The following is a 23,913-nucleotide window of genomic DNA, read 5'->3' as shown; positions in this document are numbered from 1 at the left end:
GCGCTACAGTCTGGAACCGCGCGACCGCTACGGTCGCAGGTTCGAATCCTGCCTCGGGCATGGATGTGTATGATGTCCTTAGGTTAGTTAGGTTTAAGTAGTTCTAAGTTCTACGGGACTGATGACCTCAGTAGTTAAGTCCTATAGTGCTCAGAGCCATTTGAACCATTTTGACCCTCGTCGGGTAGCAAGGCGGCGATCTGGGCAAGTCCATGTTTCCCATGTTTTGGACACGCACGGTGTTGTTTCTCTCGGCATCATGGTGTGGTGAACCGTAGGGTGTGATTTCAGGTCACAGCTAGTACTAAGCGACAGTAGAGATAGAGGTGCAATTTTTCAACAGGGCAATGCTCGTACACAGACGTCGTATGCCTTTATTAATAGTATGCACCATGCTTTGCTACTACTATTACTATCAATATCCCCAGATGTGTCCCCAATAATACATGTGTTGGACTAGCTCGTACGTCAACTCTGTCCTAGCCCCAGTGTCCAGGGCATCAAGGACCTGTTACAACAGTTCTGGACCAGCTTGCCTGTGGAGAGGAAGAAACAGCTTTCCAGCACACTTCCAAACCGAATTAGTGGGTACAGTGGGTGCAGCGCCATACTGGTAAGTTGGCTACTGCGAAGTTCTTCGCAAATTTCACTCGACTTTGTCGTCACTGACATAACATCAGATAGCCTCTCAACCCAAGATGTTTTTCCGTTCTCCCCTTCTAGGTGCTTCCCTTTTTTTTCTGACATGGTGTTGGAGCCTTTCAGCAGTGCTACGAAAACTGGAAACAAAGCCTTCATCGATGTACAACTGACCAAGGTAACGTCTTTAAAGAGGATAGCAGTGATATGCAAAAACAAAATTGTTTCAAAAATACGTTAGCCTCATTTGTGTTCTGCTGCACTTGGTAAGTCTGCGATTAACATTATAGTGGTGTGTTTGGTTCATAAACTTAATTACGAAATGAATTCAGGCAACTCTTTCATCATACAGTTCCTTCTGCTTCTTTCCTAATTTAATGCGTGACACACAGATCCACTTGCTTATACCTGGCATTGCATTAATGTGGATCGAAAGCATTAATGACGCTTCCACGTGAGGATGCTCTTATTCTACGCCCTGTAATTTAACCGTGGCTAACTGGACGTCTGAACTCATTATTTCAGTTGTCCTGCATTTTATAGAATTTGATTCAATTCGGTCAGTTTTAAATTGGCAGTATTCACTGTTTCACAAATATAGTTATGCAGGGGGAGAAAGGGAGAATAAGTATGAGCATTTTAAACATCTTTTGTTTTTGTGACAACATTTACGTCAGGTAAGTCTTGAAAAGTATAACTTTGATTTGACTAATTCAGTAACTTGGTTGCTTCATATGGTTCAGTCATAATCTAAGAATTTATAAACCTATATTTGAGATACCTCAGTGACATTAACAGTCGCCATCTCCTCTGAAATGGAACACCGTCACAGTGAGACAAACAAATCAGTAATGCATGGGTTGTATTTGTTTTTAGAGTATACCCTAACAAGGATCAGTTGTAGGAAAATAATTTGGTTGTGAGATTCAAATCAGGTCTGAATTTAATAAATCATTTATTTACTCTAACATCTTGAATACACTACGTTAAAATAACAGAGCGTAAGTTTCTAACGATATGTACATAAAGTCACGAAAAGTTAGTTGAGAAATTGCTCCGGATACAACAAGCACAAAATCATAATTAAACACAAGGCTCTCTAGAGGCTCAATTTAATCACGAATATCTCGAAAACACTGTGTAGAGGCACCTCATCTACATGGAAGACTGCATGTGAAACGCTACAAGCTTTCCCAATCTCTGCAGCTCGCCAGTGCTAAGTAAACGAGTCCAAGACTAAAGAAACAATACAGTTAACCGCACAACACATGTTCCGTAGCGAATTCCGTAAACTGTCTGCCACGTAGACAGTGATTAGCACTAATGTGAAATGCAACAATTACTCCAAACTTAGAAAATATGCACCTCAATCGCCACCAGGCCCAAACGTCTGAGCAGGGCCGTAAGTGACCGAAATTATTCTACTCTAAACCGACTACCCGCTTTTAAGGAAAAAGCATGGAGGGGATGACACCCAGAAATTGCCACAGTGACCAACGAAAATTTCGCTTTATTCACGTAAATACGGGAGAACCCTGCAGCAATTTCCCATTCTCGACTTCCAGAACGCAACATCAAGTAATTCGTATCGGCTGCTAGCCACGCCCTTTGCAACTACGCACGTTGGCGGCCAAGACCCGTTTGGTCGTATAACAAGATCTGGAGGGAGAGGCAACGAATTTTCTCCAGGTGGGAAAGCAGCATCACGTCGGCCCATTCTTAGATATGTATACATCGTTAAGCGCAATGCTGTACGGGCTTGCAGTGGCTTAGTGGCAGCTGTCTTCAAGGTGAAAATACACTACTGGCCATTAAAATTGCTACACCAAGCAGAAATGCAGATGATAAACGGGTATTGATTAGACAAATATATTATACTAGAACTGACGTGTGATTACATTTTCATGCAATTTGCGTGCATAGATCCTGATTAATCAGTACCCAGAACAACCACATCTGGCCTTAATAACGGCCTTCATACGCCTGAGCATTGAGTCAAACAGAGCTTGGATGGCTGCCCATGCAGCTTCAACACGATACCACAGTTCATCGAGAGTATGGCGTATTGTGACGAGCAAGTTGCTCGGCCGCCATTGACCAGACGTTTTCAATTGATAAGAGATCTGGAGAATGTGCTGGCCAGGTCAGCAGTCGACAATTTCTGCATCCAGAGAGGCCCATACAGGACCTGCAACATGCGGTCGTGCATTATCCTGCTGAAATGCAGGGTTTCGCAGGGATCGATTGAAGGGTAGAGCCACGGGTCGTAACATATCTGAAATGTAACGTCCACTGTTCAAAGTGCCGTCAGTGCGAACAAGAGGCGACCGAGACGTGTAACCAATGGCACCCCATACCATCACCCCGGGTGATAAGCCAGTATGGCGATGACGAATACACGCTTCCAATGTGAGTTCACCGCGATGTCGCCAGACACGGGTGCGACCATCATGATGCTGTAAACAGAACCTGGATTCATCTGAAAAAAGACGTTTTGCCATTCATGCACCCAGGTTCGTCGTTGAGTACACCATCGCAGGCGCTCCTGTCTGTGATGCAGCGTCAAGGGTAACCGCAACTATGGTCTCCAAGCTGATACTCCATGCTGGTGCAAACGTCGACCGGCCGCTGTGACCCAGCAGTTCTAGGCACTCAGTCCGGAACCGCGCGACTGCTACGGTCGCAGGCTCCAATCTTGCCTCGGGCATGGATGTATGTGATGTCCTTAGGTTAGTTAGGTTTAAGTAGTTCTAGGGGACTGATGACTACAGATGTTAAGTCCCATAGTGCTCAGAGCCATTTGAACCATTTGCAAACGGCGTCGAACTGTTCGTGCAGATGGTTGTTGTCTTGCAAACGTCCCCATCTGTTGACTCAGGGATCGAGACGTGGCTCCACGATCCGTTACAGCCATTCGGATAAGATGCCTGTAATCTCGACTGCTAGTGATACGAGGCCGTTGGGACCCAGCACGGAGTTCCGTATTACCCTCCTGAACCCACCGATTCCATGTTCTGCTAACAGTCATTGGATCTCGACCAACGCGAGCAGCAATGTCGCGATACGATAAAACGCATGCGCAAAGGCTACAATCCGACGTTTATCCAAGTCGGCAACGTGATGTACGCATTTCTCCTCCTTACACGAGGCATCACAACAACGTTTCACCAGACAACGCCGGTCAACTGCTGTTTGTGTATGAGAAATCGGTTGGAAACTTTCCTCATGTTAGCACGTTGTAGGTGTCGCCACAGGCGCCAACCTTGTGTGAATGCTCTGAAAAGCTAATCATTTGCATATCACAGCATCTTCTTCCTGTCTGTTGAAATTCGCGTCTGTAGCAAGTCATCTTGGTGGAGTAGCAATTTTAATGGCCAGTAATGCAGCTTTTGCCACCAGAGGTTTCAGCAGGGGTTTACCGCACCCGTTTCTGCAAACTACAGTGGCCGGGGTGAACCGCTTCCTTTCTCTAGAGCCTCTGTGACTGACATGTGGTCATAATTTGAAGCCTTCTTGCAGCGTTACCAACATCAAATATAGCCAAGAAATGAGGAACAAAAACGAATGGAATATCGCTAAGCATGTCACATGCTACTGGAATAATCACGAATTTCACTTGATTCGGCGAACATTATCATTTGTTACTGTAGCTGAACGGCCTTTTCACATATACAAAATATGATATTATCGAGCCTATGATTAGGTATGCTTTCTCTCAGCTTCTTGAGTATATAAATCGGCGCACTGACTTCTAAGAAATCATTGTTTTATTATTATGTGCCTTTATTGTATTAACACTCTTTTTGTCGCTAATTACCGCAATATCTGCAACATTAGGCTCCTTCGCCTTCCATTAGGCATTTTTCAGTAAAATGTTTTCATTTATGAGAGTGCAAACTCACAACAATGTCATGACTCATTTCTTATATTAAATCGTAGTTACAGTTACGAAAGCTACGTCAGAAAACGCTGTCCCACCTATGACGTAGTTTATTTACGTACTCAACTAGCACTATCACGATCTTCACTTCAGTCGGTTCCGTAGCTGTCACACATTGTTTAAATGATTTCAAACACCTCAGGTGTCATGTTCTTTTTCTTTCTTTTTTTTCTTTTCGGTCTTATACAATTTTCATGTACCCTGATAAACGGAAGCAATAGCAATTCAGTGCATCGATTAGCAATTAAAAGCTAAACAACAATAAATCAGATAATGAAAAGTGATGGGCTTAATAAGAGCTTACTTTACAGAAATTGAGCGATGGCACATCATGCCATATTAGTCTCCACATATGTTAAATCTGACTGGTGTTTTCTACAACTGTGCTTTTGGAACTGGCATTACTGAGAGGGATCTGGCAACATTGTCGACTTCCCCGTGGCCACGCTTTGGGGTCAGTCCTTAACGTGAAGTACAAATCTGAAACATGTCCGTTACGTAAGAAATCCAATAGAGCGTGAAAAGTAAAATTGTAAACGTTTTTGTTTAGCAGCCTTTGATCACCAAATTTTCTGGTTTTCAAAGATAGTTAAATAAAAACTGTTATTTATGCAGTGGTTTCCGTTCTCCTTCTGACATAGAATCTTTAAGTGAAGTGGTACTTAGTCAGGCAATAAAACGAAGACAATGAACGCCAATGATTAATTATATGTCAAAAGACGTCCAGATGCCAGAAAGCTACAAAATCTATTGTCACAAGAATGATAGCAATGCCTCTTTTAGTATAAAATTCCTGACGCTTGTAAAGTGAAACTGTGTTTTTCTGGTGCTTTATGCAGTTTATACGTTTATACGTTAGCATGGTTAACACGACACAAACTTAGAATTATTTGTAATTCCAAAAGTCATCGCACTAGAATTACAGTAAGTAAAAATTGTTAATATGGGCAGGGCACTACGGCAAATGCTGTTATTTAGAGGTTCTTCTAAGCGACACAGCAGACATACGGAGATGATATACTCGACATACAGAGACGAGGTAGATAGATGTCACGAACGGCCTATGTCTATCAACTTCCTAAATTCAGAATTTTACAGCTCTTGCTTCACCAAATCAGGGAGTAAAGATATTACTTTGCTATACTAGTCCAATTTCTAAAACTGTAGTCACCTAGCAACGGATCAATCAGTGGATTACAAGAACAGCACAAAGCCCATTATTACGTCTGTCTTACGTGGTCTGGACTCACCCTTGAGGTCAGCGATCTCTTGCGCCGTGAACTGAGGTAGCCGAGAGATCCAGATGCCGTCCTTGATGCTGTTATTGTAGATCCGCTCCTTCATGACCGCTGGGTAGTCGCCGACTGAGGTGTAAATTGGATGAGCAAACCAGCCGAGCTGCGACATAAAAATCAAACATTAATACAGCAGCGGTAAAGTTCTTACTTTCTGTCACCTTTATGTATACAGTATAAATTCATATTAATAAGAATGAAAGGCAGAGTCCAATTTATTCTCAAAGCTGAAGTTTTAAGTCAAAGTGTAAGTAGGTTGTTTAGGTTTTTTTATTGGTAACGCCGCCGCCACGTAGCGCTCTGTATGAAAATCACTGGCTGTGCTGTGTGCAGTCTGTGGCTGGTTGGCATTGTTGTAATACTCGCCATTGTAGTGTTGGGCAGCAGCAGCTGGATGCTAACAGCGCGTAGCGTTGCGCAGTTGGAGGTGAGCCGCCAGCAGTGGTGGACGTGGGGAGAGAGATGGCGGAGTTTTGAAATTTGTAAGAATTGGTGTCATGAACTGCTATATATATTATGACTATTAAGGTAAATACATTGTTTGTTCTCTATTAAAATCTTTCATTTGCTAACTGTGCCTATCAGTAGTTAGTGACTTCTGTAGTTTGAATCTTTTAGTTAGCTGGCAGTAGTGGCGCTTGCTGTATTGCAGTAGTTCGAGTAACGAAGATTTTTGTGAAGTAAGTGATTTGTGAAACGTATAGGTTAATGTTAATCAGGGCCATTCTTTCGTAGGGAAATTTGGAAGTCAGATTGCGTTGCGCTAAAAATATTGTGTTTCAGTTTAAGCACAGTCTTGTATAAATTGTTCTAAGGGGACGTTTCAAAAGAAACATTAAATCAAGTGAAAATCAGCTTATTAAAATATAAAGTTCATAGACGACATAATCATCTCGAAAGATAGCCAAAATTAAACTCCAGGAAATACTGAATGAAATGTATAGGGTTAAAAATGTACAAACTACTTACGAAAGCGAAATAAATTAAAAGAAATAAGAATAGCAAGCTAATATCACAACTGGAGGAGACTAATTGAACAATTTAAGGAATGGCAAGATAATATCACAAATGGAGGAGACTAACTGAACAGTTCAAGGAATTCTTCCATCAAGAAAGCAAGAGCACACAATATATGCAAACTAAAGGCCATATCAGAATCTGTTTGGTACATCTGTATCGAAATCTTCAAAAAATGGTTCAAATGGCTCTGAGCACTATGGGACTTAACATCTGTGGTCATCAGTCCCCTAGAACTTAGAACTACTTAAACCTAACTAACCTAAGGACATCACACACATCCATGCCCGAGGCACGATTCGAACCTGCGACCGTAGCAGTCCCGCGGTTCCGGACTGAGCGCCTATAACCGCGAGACCACCGCGGCCGGCTCTAAATCTTCATTTTTGGGCCATACGCCACTATATTTCCGGTATTCATAAGTCAGATGACAATCATCGTAGTTTGGGGAAAGCCGAGGGCAGCCAGTCTTGACGATGTGCTTGATAATGGAAAGACTTATGACAAATCAAGCGTTCGGCAACGTAAAATTTTGAAAGTTATCTGTATTTAAATTATTAATAATAATTAAAATGTCGTCTCTTAGGTGAAACTACTTATCTCGCTTGAGATATTTTGACCTCTCACTTGACTGAGATACCTCAGTTGTTTCAAAATACTTCATAAGGCAACTGTCAGAAAATAAGTTGAGCTTAGTGTCAATTTATCCCCCACAAAGCCTGTTATGTCACTGCCTATAAGAAGGGACTCCAACTTACATAAAAAATCAGCAATGTTAGTTGTAATCTCTGAAAAGGAAACCAAAAGCGAAGATCGTGGATCACCGGATGTCAGCTGACAGCTAAAAGTAAAATGACCAGTACGAAAACCGACTGATAATTTCAAGCAGTTTTATGTTGTAGCCGAGAATGTTACATCAGAATCACATTTTATTTCGTGAAAATTCCAGTTAGTACGAATGAAGGGTCTTCCATCTAAATCATTCGCTTAAATGCAGATAGAGCCTAAGCAAAAATGTAACTATTCACCTCGTAATATTTTAGCTGTGTGGCAAAGAAAGGATGTTTTGTCAAGTCTGTGTTTTACAGAAGGAGCAAAACGCGGCGAGCCTAACGATCTCTTAAAAGCATTTTAGAGAAAAATTCTAACTGCGCCCAGTACTGGAAACAAGGGTGACATAGAAGAGGAAGCCATGATGGGGCCGCCTCAAACCAATCAAAAACTGTTGCAAGGAAGAAAAAGGACAAGATCCCAGAAACAATAGTTCATTCCTCACACAGTAACATAGATGCACGTGTTGTCATTAAAAAAATTGGTTTCAAATGCGGAAAAACGTAAAAGAATTTCAGAAAAATTTATTTCACTACCGAAAAAAATACTTTTCGTAATCGGAAAAGATAAAAACAGTTTAGTTAAACTGAATTTATGTTTACATGCTAGAAAAGTTTTGCACCTTCGCTTTTATTCTGTCCCATCCTGCGTACATAACTCTACTGCTGCTTGCAGATGGCGCTGCATCGAAGTTGGTGTGTTGACTGTGGGCACAGGTGAAAGTTACTGTAGGGGCTGCACAAGGTAAAAGGCTGTATATTGTGTTCGGTGGTGTGGGTGTGTTGGTTATCTCCATGTACACTTTCGGAAGTTACTGTTTTACGTAGGTAGTGGAACAAAGACCCGACAGTGGTATGAAAGTGCATTTATCTTTTGCTTTTCACTTTAAGCGTTTAAAGAATGGACTTCATAAAAACAAATCGTGGAGTGGACTGTATTTTTAAGGGCAATTTTAAATAGAGAAACCAGAGTAAAATGATGACGGGTGACGTTTTGTGGAAGCGCACGAAGAAGAATTGCCGGCCTCGGTGGCCGAGCGGCTCTAGGCGCTTCAGTCCGGAACCCCGCGACTTCTACGGTCGCAAGGTTGAATCCAGTCTCGGGCATGGATGTCTGTGATATCCTTAGGTTAGTTAGGTTCAAGTAGTTCTAAGTTCTAGGGGACTGATGACCTCAGATGTTAAGTCTTATAGTGCTCAGAGCCATTTGAACCATTTGAAGTCCCCCCTGATTTATGGTCCAGTATACCAGCAGATCAAATCACAACCACAGAGGCTGCGGAGTCGTTTCATTGACATTTAAAACAACAATTTTACGAACACCATCCTTCTATTCACGAGTTTACGGAGGTATTAAAACAATATTCCAAAGCGAAACTTACTTGTATTTCAACACAGTGCATTCTAAAAGAAAAACAGATAGACGTGACCGTGCGTATTAGCGTGTTGCTACTGAACTGAGGGACAAATATCAGCGTGGTGAATCATCGTTACTGGAATACGTATAAAGAATTGCAAATCGCTTCCAGCATGTCCGTCACTGGGACAAAAGTTTCACCGGGGCAACCAGTGCGCTGCGCTGCCATTGCAAAGGTAAGCTGTTTTACTCTTTATATTTGCGGTACTGATTTCTAATATTTTGCGGTAACGAGACATGCAATTTGCTGTGGTGAAAACAGGATATTCCGTGGTAAAGCTAGACTGTTTTGGGAAGTGAAATCCACCGAAAAACGCGACGCCCTAGACAGCGGCTTCACACACCATAGCCTCGCGGTGTTGACCACACACGGGGACATGCCAATTCTCGAATTGCACACCTCGGTCAGATCAACGGATCTCTTCCCAGCCGACCTGCAGCACGAGATGAGCCGTTATCGTTGATGAATCACAATCAGATGCGGATGACGCACTGGGCGTCAGCTGAAATATCTCTCAAGTACGGAACTAGGCCGGCAGCGATACCTTGTCAGATTAACTCCTGTTGTGTTCGAAGATCAGCTCAGCTCTTTCATGGTGCTATCAGTTCACGCACACCTGCCACCTGTTGTCCAACAGTGCCCAAGCCAGTCACAGTTCTCCAGAGACATTTCAGTGCAGTCATAACGTAAACGTAAACTCCGTCCACAGACCGTGGTAGGCCCATTGGTAGCGACCGACCGCCATGTCTTCCACTACCAAGGGCGGCACTGGATGCGGTGTCGATGGGCATGTGGTTTGCACCCGGCCCTTGTCATTTTCGTGAACTGGAGCCGCTACTGCTCGATCAAGTAGGTCCAAATTCGAACATCGATAAATAGAAACACCGGGTGGTTGTAATTAAACTTTCCCTGTTTAACAGGGTATAGCACGGAAACTAAGTGTCGTACGAGTACAAAACTTGATAACATTAATGTCAACGACATGGGACAGAGAAATAATGCAGAATCAGTTAAACTGAAACACTTTTAATATGCTGCTATGGTACATTATAGCATCAAATACCAGTACCAGTATTGCTACAAAAGGGGCTCAATGTAGCGCCCATCAGTGCCCAGAAGAGTCTGAAAGTGCAGGACTGCATTCTGCAAACCAGAACGAAGCATGTCCATAGATATGCTGGCTACCTCTCTCGACGTGCTAAGCTTTAGATCAGCACATGTCTGAATGTTACCCTGGTAAACCCTGTCCTTCAGGTAGCCCCATAACAAGAAATCAAAGTGAGTGAGGTCAGGCGATCGTGCCGACCAAGTACTTGAAAACGATCGACTCATAAATCGATCGTTTGCAAATGTGTTTCGGAGAAGCAGGTGAACTCATCGAGCGATGTTCGATGGTACCCATCTCACATTAAAACTGTTGAGTTCAATGCGTCTCTCTCCACGCTGGCGAAGCATATCACAATAACGCTGGCCAGTCACACTGCACGTCTTTGGTCCTTGAGCGTCAACCTGTTCAAAAAAGGATGGGTCAGATATGAACGTAGGTATGAAGCCACATTACACGGTGGTACGTTCACCACACAGAGGAACTTCATGCACAGTGACTGGAGGTGAGGATCCTCACAATCGGAAATTCTGTGTGTTCGCCTCACCAGTCAGAGAGAAATGAGTTTCGTCTGTCCATAGAATGGTCCAAGATCAGCCATCGTCAAGATCAATCCTCATCAGAAAGTCGAGAGCGAGGCTAACCAACACCGACTCAAAGGAAGGCCTCGGTGCTCGTTGGTGACGTCCAGCTAGGCCCGGCGAACGCCAGGTCTGTTGCAGGCAGAAACGCCTGGGCATGCTTATCACTATAAATCTGTTATTTTTGCACAAAACGTTTGGTATTGTTTTGGATTCTGAAGTTTTATTTAGAAGAAATATTTTCTTACTATCGTAAAGCTACAAATGAAGATCATAGTTCTGTATTACTGAATCGCCAGCCGGAATGGCCGTGCGGTTCTAGGCGCTACAGTCTGGAGCAAAGCGACCGCTCCGGTCGCAGGTTCGAATCCTGCCTCAGGCATGGATGTTTGTGATGTCCTTAGGTTAGTTAGGTTTAATTAGTTCTAAGTTCTAGGCGACTGCTGACCTCAGAAGTAAAGTCGCATAGTGCTCAGAGCCATTACTGAATCCTGTCGAAAGAAACGTAGATCAATATGAGAAGATGCTTTGCAGGCTTCGGAAATTTTACATTCAAGTACCTATATTTACTTGAGCCATTTTGCTATCGAAACTTACCCCAACCCCCTTACACTTAACTCGTTTCTTTTATTTATTTATTTATTTATTTTCGTTTGACATCGTCACTGGAAATGTGAACTAATTTACATGTGTAAATGTCCAGCTGTTGCCAGTCATTATAGTACATTCGTTTTCAACGAAAGGAATTCTAAACAGGAAACAAAATAGCTCCATACACCGAAAATACTGCTAAGCTTAAACTTTTTTAAACATGCACATTAGAAAAGATATTCCCCTCTTGCAACTGAAAGGAGAAAATTTATAAGATAAAAAAATTTTATTTGATAAAACAAGTATCTCTCTTTTGCTTCTTCTTCTGTCCCCCACCCCGTCCGCCAACGTGTACACTCGGAAGATATTTCACTAACATTCAGTGCTTCTCACCTCATATTCAACCAAGACACCTAAAGAAGAGCACCAATTTGTTCACAGTTTCTTGTAAAAGCAACCCAGTACAAACGTAACTTCCTCAGATTTACAAATAAGGTAAAGGAGCACGAAATGTGTTGCTGCTGGACCATAAGGTTGTTTTTGTATGTCAATCCTTAAAACAAGTGGAAATTTAAGTTCAGAAGTACACTATTGGTTAAGATGTGTAATGAGTTGCACAATTAACTGATTGCAGAAATCTCTCAGGACAATGTGTGTTGGTCAACTACCGCCAATAGTTTCACATTTTCCTGTGTCAGAGAGGGAGACACCACCATTATGAGTATGCCTGCAACAGACCTGGCGTTCGCCGTGCCTAGCTGACGTGACGTCACGAACAAGCGCCGAGGCCTTCCTTTGAGTCGGTGTTGGGCTAAAACGTCGTTGTTCGTCCTGTAGTTCAAGCTACGGTACCATTTGAGAATAGTTCGAAGCACCTTCCGTACAGTGGACCACGGGATGTTCAACTGTAATGCCGCAGCACGCGCACTACCTGACGATCGGGAATTGCGTGCAGCGTTGTCTGCCACAGCGACAGCGATTACATCAGCCACCTGTGGTGCAACCGGTCGTCGGTCTCTTTCCGGAGCAACGTCCAGTTCTTTGCTTGATTCGAACTTCTTCGTCATGCTCCGCAAAGCGGGTGAAGAAAGAGGCCCCTTCCCTAATCCTTTCAGCCGGCGATATTCTCGAAGTCCAGCTGCAGCATTACTGTTGTTTTGATAAGATAGCTTCACTAATAGTGCCCTGCTCCTCTTGTCCAAGCTCCATTTGCCAACAAGTGCACTGCTACTGGTCAGGTGCGTGAGACTATGAATCACGATGACTGATCACGGCACCTGAATGCCACTGCAGGAACTGGACAGTAGCGCTGTGAGGCATAGAAATCATGCAGCCAATACTCTGGAAATTACTGCTACCAAGTTTGGTTATCACACGGTAATTAGTTTCCGTGTTATAACGTGTTCAGTAGGTAAAGTTTAATTATAACCACCCGGTAGTTGTCCGATTCCTTAACTAAATACTCCGATAAATAGAAGAATACGTGGTAAATCGGAGCGATTGTCATGACACACCTCCCGCAAACAGTCTATATTTCTAAGTTCAGTGTTTCATTAGCTGTTTGCGATGCCTTCTGCCTCTCAGTTCTTCGCGACACTCCTTTGCTTACCTGAAAATGGATAGTATAGAGGAGAGTGTCGTACCAAAGGAGTGTATCAGGGACTCATTATACTGTTTTTGTTGTTGTGAGACGTGGGGTTTTGTTCTGTGCAGTGTTTCTAAACATCACGAGTTGTACATATTTCACTGTCGCATAATATATTAAAGCTATTTGGAGGATCTTGTTAATTCCTCAGTTACAGAGTTTTGTGGGGAGCAAAATACAGGGTGAACATTAACAAAACCAACAAACTGCATGGACGGATTCCTAATTGGAAACGCACGAAAAGAGGTCCTACGAACATGTGTCCAGAAATGGACGGTGTGCATGCAACAACAACAACAAATAGTCCCGGAACAAATTATAGAGCTGCACCGCTTCCATGTCACAACACATGTTAAAAGTAGCCTCCATCCGATCGCAGGTGGTAGAAATAGTAGCGGTTGTTATGCAGGATACATACACTAAATGACATTAAATTAGTACACCACGAGGATGACGTGCCACAGACGCAAAATTTAACCGACAGGAAGAAGATGCTGTGAAATGCAAATGATTAGCTTTTCAGAACATTCACACAAGGTTGGCGCCGGTGGCAACATATACAACGTGCTGACATGAGGAACGTATCCAACCGATTTATCATACAAAAATGGTTCAAATAGCTCTGAGCACTATGGGACTCAACTGCTGTGGTCATTAGTCCCCTAGAACTTCGAACTACTTAAACCTAACTAACCTAGGGACATCACACACATTTATGCCCGAGGCAGGATTCGAACCTGCGACCGTAGCAGTCGCACGGTTGCGGACTGCGCGCCTAGAACCGCGAGACCACCGCGGCCTGCGATTTATCATACACAACCATCAGTTGACCGGCGTTGCCTAGCGAAACGTTGTTGTGATGCATCGTGTAAGGAGGAGAAATGCGTTTCCGACTTTGATAAAAGTCGGATTGTAGCCTATCGCGACTGCGGTTTATCGTATGGCGACATTACTACTCGCGTTGGTCGAGATCCAATGACTGTTAGCAGAATATAGAATCGGTTGGTTCGGGAGGGTAATACGGAACGCCTTGCTGGATCCCAACGGCCTCATATCACTAGCAGTCGAGATGACAGGCATCTTATCCGCATGACTGTAACGGATCGTGCAGCCACGTCTCGATCGCTGAGTCAACAGATTGGGACGTTTGTAAGACAACAACCATCTGCACGAACAGTTCGACAACGTTTGCAGCAGTATGGACTATCAGCTCGAAGACCATGGCTACGGTTACCCTTGACGCTCCATCAGAGACAGAAGTACCTGCGATGGTGTACTCAACGACGAACCTGGGTGCACCAATGGCAAAACGTCTTTTTTCAGATGAATCCAGGTTCTGTTTACAGCATCACGATGGTCGCATCCGTGTTTGGCGACATCTACGGTGAACGCACATTGGAAGCGTGTATTCGTCATCGCCATTCTGGCGTATCACCCAGAGTAAAGGTACGGGGTGCCATTGGTTAGACGTCTCGGTCACCCCTTGTTCGCATTGACGGAACTTTGAACAGTGGACGTTACATTTCAGATTTCGATCCCTGCGAAACCCCACATTTCAGCATGATAACCGCATGTTGCATGTCCTGTACGGGCCTTTCTGGGTACAGAAAATGTTCGACTGCTGCCCTGACCAGCACATTCTCCAGATCTCTCACCAATTGAAATTGTCTGGTCAATGGTGGCCGAGGAACTGGCTCGTCACAATACGCCAGTCACTACTCTTGATGAATTGTGGTATCGTGTTGAAGCTGCATGGGCAGCTGTACCTGTACACGCCATCCAAGCTCTGTTTGACTCAATGCCCAGGCGTATGAAGGCCGTTATTACAGCCAGAGATGGTTGCTCTGGGTACTGATTAATCAGGATCTATGCACTCAAATGGCGTGAAAATGTAATCACCTGTCAGTTCTAGTATAATATACACTCCTGGAAATGGAAAAAAGAACACATTGACACCTGTGTGTCAGACCCACCATACTTGCTCCGGACACTGCGAGAGGGCTGTACAAGCAATGGTCACACGCACGGCACAGCGGACACACCAGGAACGGCGGTGTTGGCCGTCGAATGGCGCTAGCTGCGCAGCATTTGTGCACCGCCGCTGTCAGTGTCAGCCAGTTTGCCGTGGCATACGGAGCTCCATCGCAGTCTTTAACACTGGTAGCATGCCGCGACAGCGTGCACGTGAACCGTATGTGCAGTTGACGGACTTTGAGCGAGGGCGTGTAGTGGGCATGCGGGAGGCCAGGAGGACGTACCGCCGAATTGCTCAACACGTGGGGCGTGAGGTCTCCACAGTACATCGATGTTGTCGCCAGTGGTCGGCGGAAGGTGCACGTGCCCGTCCACCTGGGACCGGACCGCAGCGACGCACGGATGCACGCCAAGACCGTAGGATCCCACGCAGTGCCGTAGGGGACCGCACCGCCACTTCCACACTAGATCGCGTGTTTGTTGCTCCTGGGGTATCGGCGACGACCATTCGCAACCGTCTCCATGAAGCTGGGCTACGGTCCCGCACACCGTTAGGCCGTCTTCCGCTCACGCCCCAACATCGTGCAGCCCGCCCCCAGTGGTGTTGCGACAGGCGTGAATGGAGGGACGAATGGAGACGTGTCGTCTTCAGCGATGAGAGTCGCTTCTGCCTTGGTGCCAATGATGGTCGTATGCGTGTTTGGCGCCGTGCAGGTGAGCGCCACAATCAGGACTGCATACGACCGAGGCACACAGGGCCAACACCCGGCATCATGGTGTGGGGAGCGATCTCCTACACTGGCCGTACACCTCCGGTGATCGTCGAGGGGACACTGAATAGTGCACGGTACATCCAAACCGTCATCGAACCCATCGTTCTACCATTCCTAGACCGGCAAGGGAACTTGCTGTTCCAACAGGACAATGCACGTCCGCATGTATCCCGTGCCACCCAACGTGCTCTAGAAGGTGTAAGTCAACTACCCTGACCAGCAAGATCTCCGGATCTGTCCCCCATTGAGCATGTTTGGGACTGGATGAAGCGTCGTCTCACGCGGTCTGCACGTCCAGCACGAACGCTGGTCCAACTGAGGCGCCAGGTGGAAATGGCATGGCAAGCCGTTCCACAGGACTACATCCAGCATCTCTACGATCGTCTCCATGGGAGAATAGCAGCCTGCATTGCTGCGAAAGGTGGATATACACTGTACTAGTGCCGACATTGTGCATGCTCTGTTGCCTGTGTCTATGTGCCTGTGGTTCTGTCAGTGTGACCATGTGATGTATCTGACCCCAGGAATGTGTCAATAAAGTTTCCCGTTCCTGGGACAATGAATTCACGGTGTTCTTATTTCAATTTCCAGGAGTGTATTTGTCCAATGAATACCCGTTGATCATCTGCATTTCTTCTTGGTGTAGCAATTTTAATGGCCACTAGTGTATTTTCACCTTGAAGACAGCTGCCACTAAGCCACTGCAAGCCCGTACAGCATTGCGCTTAACGATGTATACATATCTAAGAATGGGCCGACGTGATGCTGCTTGCTCACCGGGAGAAAATTCGTTGCCTATAATGATATTTCGGCTTGCACCATATTGGCGAACCTCCTGCCTCGAGTTTTTTCTAGGGCTCGTCTCAGTATCTTGTAGAACCAGATCTTTCAAATGCGGTGTACGCACTGCCCGCCGCCTCACTGCACGTGATCACACAAGCGCCCAAAAACGGCTTGAAATGTTATGTGATGTGATTGGTGTCTCGTAGGGTACTTGTTTTGGTATAACCGTGCTGCCTATCGACCATCTGCTTATCCGTACACAAACACCATCTCGGCTTATTCCAGATACGAACACCAGACCATTCTGCTGCTTACAGTACGCTGCGCCAATCACGCAGCCTACAACGCCCAAGGAGCATGTGGTACGTGGTCAGAGAAGCTGTCCTTCGTCAGCGTCATCTAGCATGACAACGTCGCACTTCCGGGCACATGTTTATAGGACCTTTTTTCTTCCACTTCCAGTCAGGAATCAGTCCTTGCAGTTTGTCGGTCTTATTTATGTTCAGCCTGTATTTTTAAAACGTGTGGACGTTAAAGTCGTAATTCGTTGGTATTGCGCCATCCTGTGCCTTGAAAAGTAAGACGCACTTCTACGACGATAACTTGATATTTGCGAATGACCGGAGTTTCTTTAATGTCTCAGCAGCTTACTCTGTATTGAAAATGGAAATTTGTGTTAGTCGACAATAGCTTTTATTTAAGAATGTTTTTATCTTACAACTTGTTTTTGATAAGACTTCATAATTTCATTTCACTTATTGATTATTGGCATGTAGTTGAGTAATAATATAACACAAGATCATTAAATACAGGACTGACAAGATTTTCTCCATTGAAATACTACAAAATTTGAACAGAATGTTTATCCTACGTGCTTGACCATGTTGTACCTTCCAATACATTTTCACATTTAGATGAAAAGAAGAAAGTTACCTTTCCGGAGTAAGTTTTGTAATTTTAGAAGTAGTCTGCTAAAACATAAAGTGAGTGCTATCATTTCAGAATGGAATAAGAATAGATATTATATTTCTAGTATTGGGCTGGCTAGAGGCGAAAGTCTGCATGTTAAAAAAAAGGAAGGAATATTGAGTTTAACATCCCGTCAAGATCGAGATCATTACAGACGCAGAACAAGCTCGGATTGCGTCCAAGGATGGGGAAGGAAATCGGCTGTTCGCTTTCAAAGAAACCGTTCTGGCATTTGCCTGGAGTATTTCGTGACACAACACGCTCCCCTGCAGCTGTAAACCTGACTTCAAAGAAGTAGAAGTATTCGACTCTCTCAGAAAAGAAACAAGCTATTCAGGCTGTTGAACGTGGAATGCAAAAACAGGGCTGTTTTCCGCCATCCACGCCAACGACAGTCCGAAAATTCCGAGACGACTGGAAACTGCTCTGATTGCCAACGGGTTTCGTATATCACGTTAGGTAAGTGTTGTGTTTGACGTGTTTCCGTATTTTTGTCCGTCCCCTGGAGAAATTGTGTAACTGCTTCCGGGATAGTTTGGTAATCAGGAACGCTGCCAGTTTCTTTCGATAGCAAATCGCCGAAAGGAGACGCAGCCGAAACAAAACGGGAAAAACTAATGACCATATCTCACTGACAGTGAAAGCAGCACAAAAAGTTTACAATAATACACACATCAAAAAAGGTTTTGCATCACCCCGTCCCCAGAACTCCTGAAGATAGACTTTGACTGTGGATATACTATCACAGACACAGTACCTTTGACTGTTCAGAGATGTCACTAAACCCGCCCAAAGGTGTAAACAACCCTGCACCCTGCATGAGCAGCGCCTATTAGATGGAGGGGGTCCAACAGCCAATCAGTTCCAGTCATTCCGCCAGGAAGGAAGTACACGGCTCGTGTTGTCTGTAATTCAACCATGCCTAGACGGTCAATACTGCAGTTCGATCGCGTCCGCGTTGTTACTTTGTGCCAGGAAGAGTTCTCTATAAGGGAAGTGTCCAGGCGTCTCGTAGTGAACCAAGGCGATGTTCTTCGGACATGGAGGAGAAGCAGAGAGAGAGGAACTGTCGATGACATGCCTCGCTCAGGCCGCCCAAGGGCTACTACTGCAGTGGATGACCGCTACCTCCGGGTTATGGCTCGGAGGAACCCTGACAGCAACGCCACCATCTTGAATAATGCTTTTCGTGCAGCGACAGGACGTCGTGTTACGACTCAAACTGTGCATAATGGGCTGCATGATGTGCAACTTGACTCCCAATTTTCGAATTTACTGGCTATTTGGGAATTACTCTTGGGAAAGGCTGACGGCCATATGCGTCGCACCTGAGAGTTCTGGACGCAATGCGGCCTTAAAGTAGGGCACGAACTGTGTCACGACAGCCGAACATTCCATGGTTCACGGTCATTTCGGGCAGCAATAGAGCAAACTCTAGTGCGGTTTCAGGCTGTCCTGGATGCAGATGATCGTCAAATTGAGCAACATTTGTAATCTGGAACGTAAACATTGTACGCTATTAACAAATGTTACCCTATCATTTTAAAATTAAAACGTGTTTCTTTCAGTGGTTTATTCGTTATTCCTCTTCTGCATGTCCTTATAAATGTTTCCACGAATTTTCATTGTTCTACGAAAGCTCGTTTGTCATGGGAGCCCTTTCATGTTGCGAAAGTTTCCATTACAACCACCCTGTATGACTGAGGACCTCCCGACAGGCAAAATAGTCACAAAGCACGGGAGCAAACAGATGGAGGTCGTGCAAATGGTTTCATTGTGGCAGTAGTACGAAGTGATTTAGATAGACAAATAGTCAAATTACAAAGGAAGGCAGGTTGTGTTGGAAACCTGTCCAAGAATTGTCTCCTCCCAGAGGGACCATCGCGCCAAAGTGTTCTTTACAATCAGATCCGGCCATGATCGAGCAGATGCGGAGTACCACACCGCAAACTTGTGCACGAGGTTCTATCGGCCGACACGGAGTGATAACGAATGCGCCAGACGTGAGCGGATAGATTAGATACCCAGCTCTCTCTTTATCGCTGCAAATCCCACGCCCTATAAGCAAAAATTATTTTTCCCCCGGTGCACTTTGAGCGTGCTTGACAATACTATCTCTTGTAATATAGCGACGCACGCGCCTTTTTATGCCGATAACTCGCAGGAAACATGCCTTTTCTTCGTTTAATTGCTTGAGTTCGCAGAAGGAACGACGTTATCGACTGGCATCAGTTGCTTCTAATGAGCGAGAGATACTTGGTTCAGTCTTCATAATCAATAGTTACGAATAGGTTTTCGTGTTCTTCAGTTGAATCTGTACAAGCACAAACGGAAGCACGATCACATTATATAAATATCCCTGCGTAGCATTAAGCAATCGAGAACGGATGCACTCAGCTCTGATGATCATGTTTATTTAAGAAACAAGACGACGGCCTACACTTTCAGTGCCGTGCTGGTTGTTACTCATCAAATTAGCCATATCGTAATTCTTAGTTGCTGATAAAAGCCGCTGCGCGGATGAAAAATAAAAGCAGATTCCGTACAACGACTGAGGCAATTACAGATGTCTTCAACTATCTGTCTCTGGCTTTGATACGCAGATCTGGTTATTGTATAATGTTCTCATGTTCTGTCTAGATGATACTTACAGACATGCACAGATATTCGATTCTTTATCCGCAGCTTTTGAAACGATTCTTACAGGACGTACAAAAGAACATCTTATTGGTAATTTAGATATCCCAAACGTATATCAACGGCGATTTATCATTTCTTATTGTGTTACCAGAATATTTTTTATAAAATACTGGTTTTTGTTTACTCGTTTTAGTATACTGCGGATGTATTATTTGTTTTATGTCGGAATCTCTCCTTTATTAACCCTATGTGACTTCGTACAAGGATATGACTTAAAGTAATGTATCATCTGAACTGGCAAAACAAACCCGTAGTATAACATTTATAGTAATGAGATGGCTGTGTGGGCACGCCCCGAAAGGCAATAAATTATAAAAGCTGCATCTCTGACACTGAATGTGAGTTCGCAAAGAAAACAAAAACGTAAACGTGATTTGCAAAAGTGATTCACACAGTGTACAAATCTACTCACTCATTGTGTCATTGCGTAAGCACAAAGTGCGTTGGTGTAGTTTAGCACAGAGTGAACTTATATTTATAAATTATGTATATGTTTTTTCCGTGTGTATACTGTACTGGATGGAATAGTTCAATGAGTTATGAGCCTGGTATGTCGTCACACGTTGTGCTGATCTTCGGTTTGACAGTCGAGAGCCGAATGGGCAGTGCGCTTTACGTCAAGGCATTTTAACACCGCCAGATTGTGAGCTCCAGACGCATAGGACACCAAGTCTCTTGAGTTAGTGAAAGCACGTAGGATTTCACGTGTAATCGTGCCAAAGCTGTACTGCACCTTTATTTCTTTTCTTCTCTATTTTTTTTTCTTGCAACCTCTATACGAGCATACGTCTCTTTTCAGACGCGCAACAAACAGTGTGATTCACAATAATGGTATGTTGACTGATAAGGAAGAAATCAGGAGATTCTGCAGAGAATCGGTGAGGAAAGGACTTATGAAAAATTGCAACAAGAAGAACCGATGGGATGGTTGTAGATGCGTAGAGTTGTCAGAGTGTAACTTCCATGGTATTAGAGGGAGCCATAGAGAGCCGTAACTGAAGGGGATAACAGAGCTTGGAACATATCCAAATAATGATCGAAGACGTTGGTTATACGTGTTACTCTGAAATGAAGAAGCTGGCACATGAGCATAAATCGTGTAGACCTACATCAAAACAATCAGGAGACTGTTCATATTATTATTGTTTTTGTTGTTGTTGTTGTTGTTGTTGTTGTGGTGGTGGTGGTGGTGGCGGCGGTGGTCAGTCCAGGGACCAGTTTGAAGTTGCTCTCCTCGCTAGTATATCGTGTGTAACCATCTACATTTCTTCGTAACTACTGCTCCCTACATCTAGCTGAACCTGCTTATTATAGTCAAGTTTTGGTCTTCCACACTTTCTACACAACACACATTCTCAGACTGACGATCCCTTCATGCTTCAGGATATATTATATCAACCAACCCCTTCGCTACTCTACTCAGTACATTTCCATTATTTGCAGTTTCACTCATCCACTCTTCCTCATTCTCGTAGACCACCAAATTTCAATAGTTCCTACTGTCTTTTTGTCTAAACTTAAAACGTACACTTCATACTTCCGTACAGTGCTGCACTCCAGATAAATACCATCAGAAAAGACTTTGTAACAAATAACAAATAAATATTTCTATTTTGCAGAAATGCATTTCTTGCTTTCGCCAGTCTACAATCTGTTACTATTTCTGCTGCCGTCACTTATTTTGTTTCCCAAACAAAAAACATGTGCTACTTTTTGCATATCATTTCCTAATTTAATTCCTTGAGAAGAGCCTGGTTCGTTTTACTATTGTAAATATTCCCGAGGTAAAATAATACCCCATTCGGATCTCCGGGCGGGAACTACAAAATGAGATGCTGTCATCCGCAGAAAGAAAAAAGACATTCTACGGGTCGGAGGGTGGAACGGTGGAACGTTAGAACCTTTAATCAGATTGTTATTAAGGAAGAGATTTTTAAAAAGGAAATTAACAGGATGAAGCGTGAATTAGTAGTACGGCAGGAGGAGTAGCAATTTTTGGTCAGGCGAGTACAGGGATTCAATACAAAATATGAATGAAAAATGAATAGATGTAGGCGTAGGTTTCCGTTGCCATTGTCACTGTCTATAAAATACGTCTGGGTATGTGACTACATTATCAATGAGTAAAATTGTCCAACGTTTCGTCCACTGTTGCAAATGGCCTTCCTCAAGGTACTTGTGCAAAAAACAATAGGTTAATAACGAACAAGGGAACAGGAAAGAGGGTAACCTCCTATGAAGAGCAGAGTAAACGCATTATCGTAGCTAGGATAGATATAATGCAAACGCTCACCACAGTAATGCATGTTTACGTGACTAACAGTTCAGCGGAGTAGAGTGACGGAGAGTATGACGAGATAACAAAAATTATTCAGCAAATCAACAGATGCAAATGTTTAATTTTGATTTGGAACTGGAATTCGCTAATAGGAAATGAAAGAAAAGGAAAAACAGTAGGCAAGCATGGACTTGGGGAAAGGAGTGAAAAGGCGACTACCGGGCAAAATTTTGCATCGAACATAATTTAATAACAGAATACAAAATACGGAGATCAAGAAACCAGATATTACATGTTAAGATATTTCCAGGAGCATACGTGAACTCTAAGCATAAAATGTTGGTCCTTAACTGCGATTCAAAACTGAAGAAATAGCATGTGCGTATTAAGGATGAAACGGTTTCTGGAAAATGGGATTCTGATGAACTGAAATAGCTAGCGGTTTTTGAGTGCCTCGAAGAGAGCATTAGGCAACGATTGATGGAAATAGGGGAGTGAAATACAATAGAAGACGAATAGCTAGTTTTGACCTATCAAACAGTGAAACAGCAGAGGGTCGAGTAGGCAAAAGGCAAGGCCCAGTAGAAACCCATGGATAACACGACACACTGAATTTTATTGACCGAAGTGTCGTGCATCAGTTTTTAAGAGTCCAAGAACACATTTATTTGGAAGAGTGAAGGAATATATTATTACTACCACCCATTTTTTTTTTCAAAATAAGGTTAAACAATAGTTAAACTTTATACAGAGAAACACAACCAAAGTCGCTTTATTGTATGATCAAAAAATTACAGAGCAATAACTGCAAGCAGTTTCTTCCATATAATATCTACTAGTCTGCGTACAGGCCGATTTAAAGTGAAACGACCACATAAAAATAATCGCGAGTATGGCATATGCCAGACTGAGATTCATTGGAAGAAACCTCAGGAAATATAGTCCATCCACAAAGAAAGTAGCTCATATAACCATTGTTCGACCAACAACTGAATATCTCTCGTCAATATGGGATCCGTACCAAACATGATTGACAGAGGAAATACAGATGCAGAGAAGGACAGCACGTTCAGTTACACGTTCATTTAGTAAGCGTGAAAGTGTCACAGAGATACTCAGGCAGCTGCAGTGGCACACGCCGCAGGATTGGTTGGTTGATTGCCTTAAAAGGGAGGGAGGGGGAGGGGGGCGGGGAAGGGACCAAACTGCGAGGCCATCAGGCGCTTGTTCCCAGTAGAACAATCATCCAAGGGAAAGAAGAAAACAAAGATGATGTACGGCACAATAACAGGAGAAAGGAAACACCAGCACAATGACAGAAGGACAAAAACCACTAAAATGGACAAAACAGGACAATGAAACCACAGAGAAACGC

General features: G+C 43.8%; 1 protein-coding gene across 1 annotated transcript in view; it reads right to left on the bottom strand.

Annotated features, from left to right (window-relative positions):
* Positions 1-23,913, bottom strand: part of LOC126281966 (myrosinase 1-like) — a 286,428-nt gene that overhangs the window by 59,228 nt on the left and 203,287 nt on the right. Inside the window, exon 7 of the mRNA XM_049981342.1 lies at positions 5,830-5,977. Within this exon, the coding sequence (XP_049837299.1) occupies positions 5,830-5,977 (148 nt within the window). The remainder of the gene's footprint in view (positions 1-5,829; positions 5,978-23,913) is intronic.

The sequence above is a fragment of the Schistocerca gregaria genome, chromosome 7, assembly GCF_023897955.1.
Source record: "Schistocerca gregaria isolate iqSchGreg1 chromosome 7, iqSchGreg1.2, whole genome shotgun sequence".
NCBI lineage: Eukaryota > Metazoa > Arthropoda > Insecta > Orthoptera > Acrididae > Schistocerca > Schistocerca gregaria.
The sequence above is the reverse complement of the archived record's forward strand: the minus strand, read 5'-3'. Positions and strand labels throughout refer to the sequence as shown.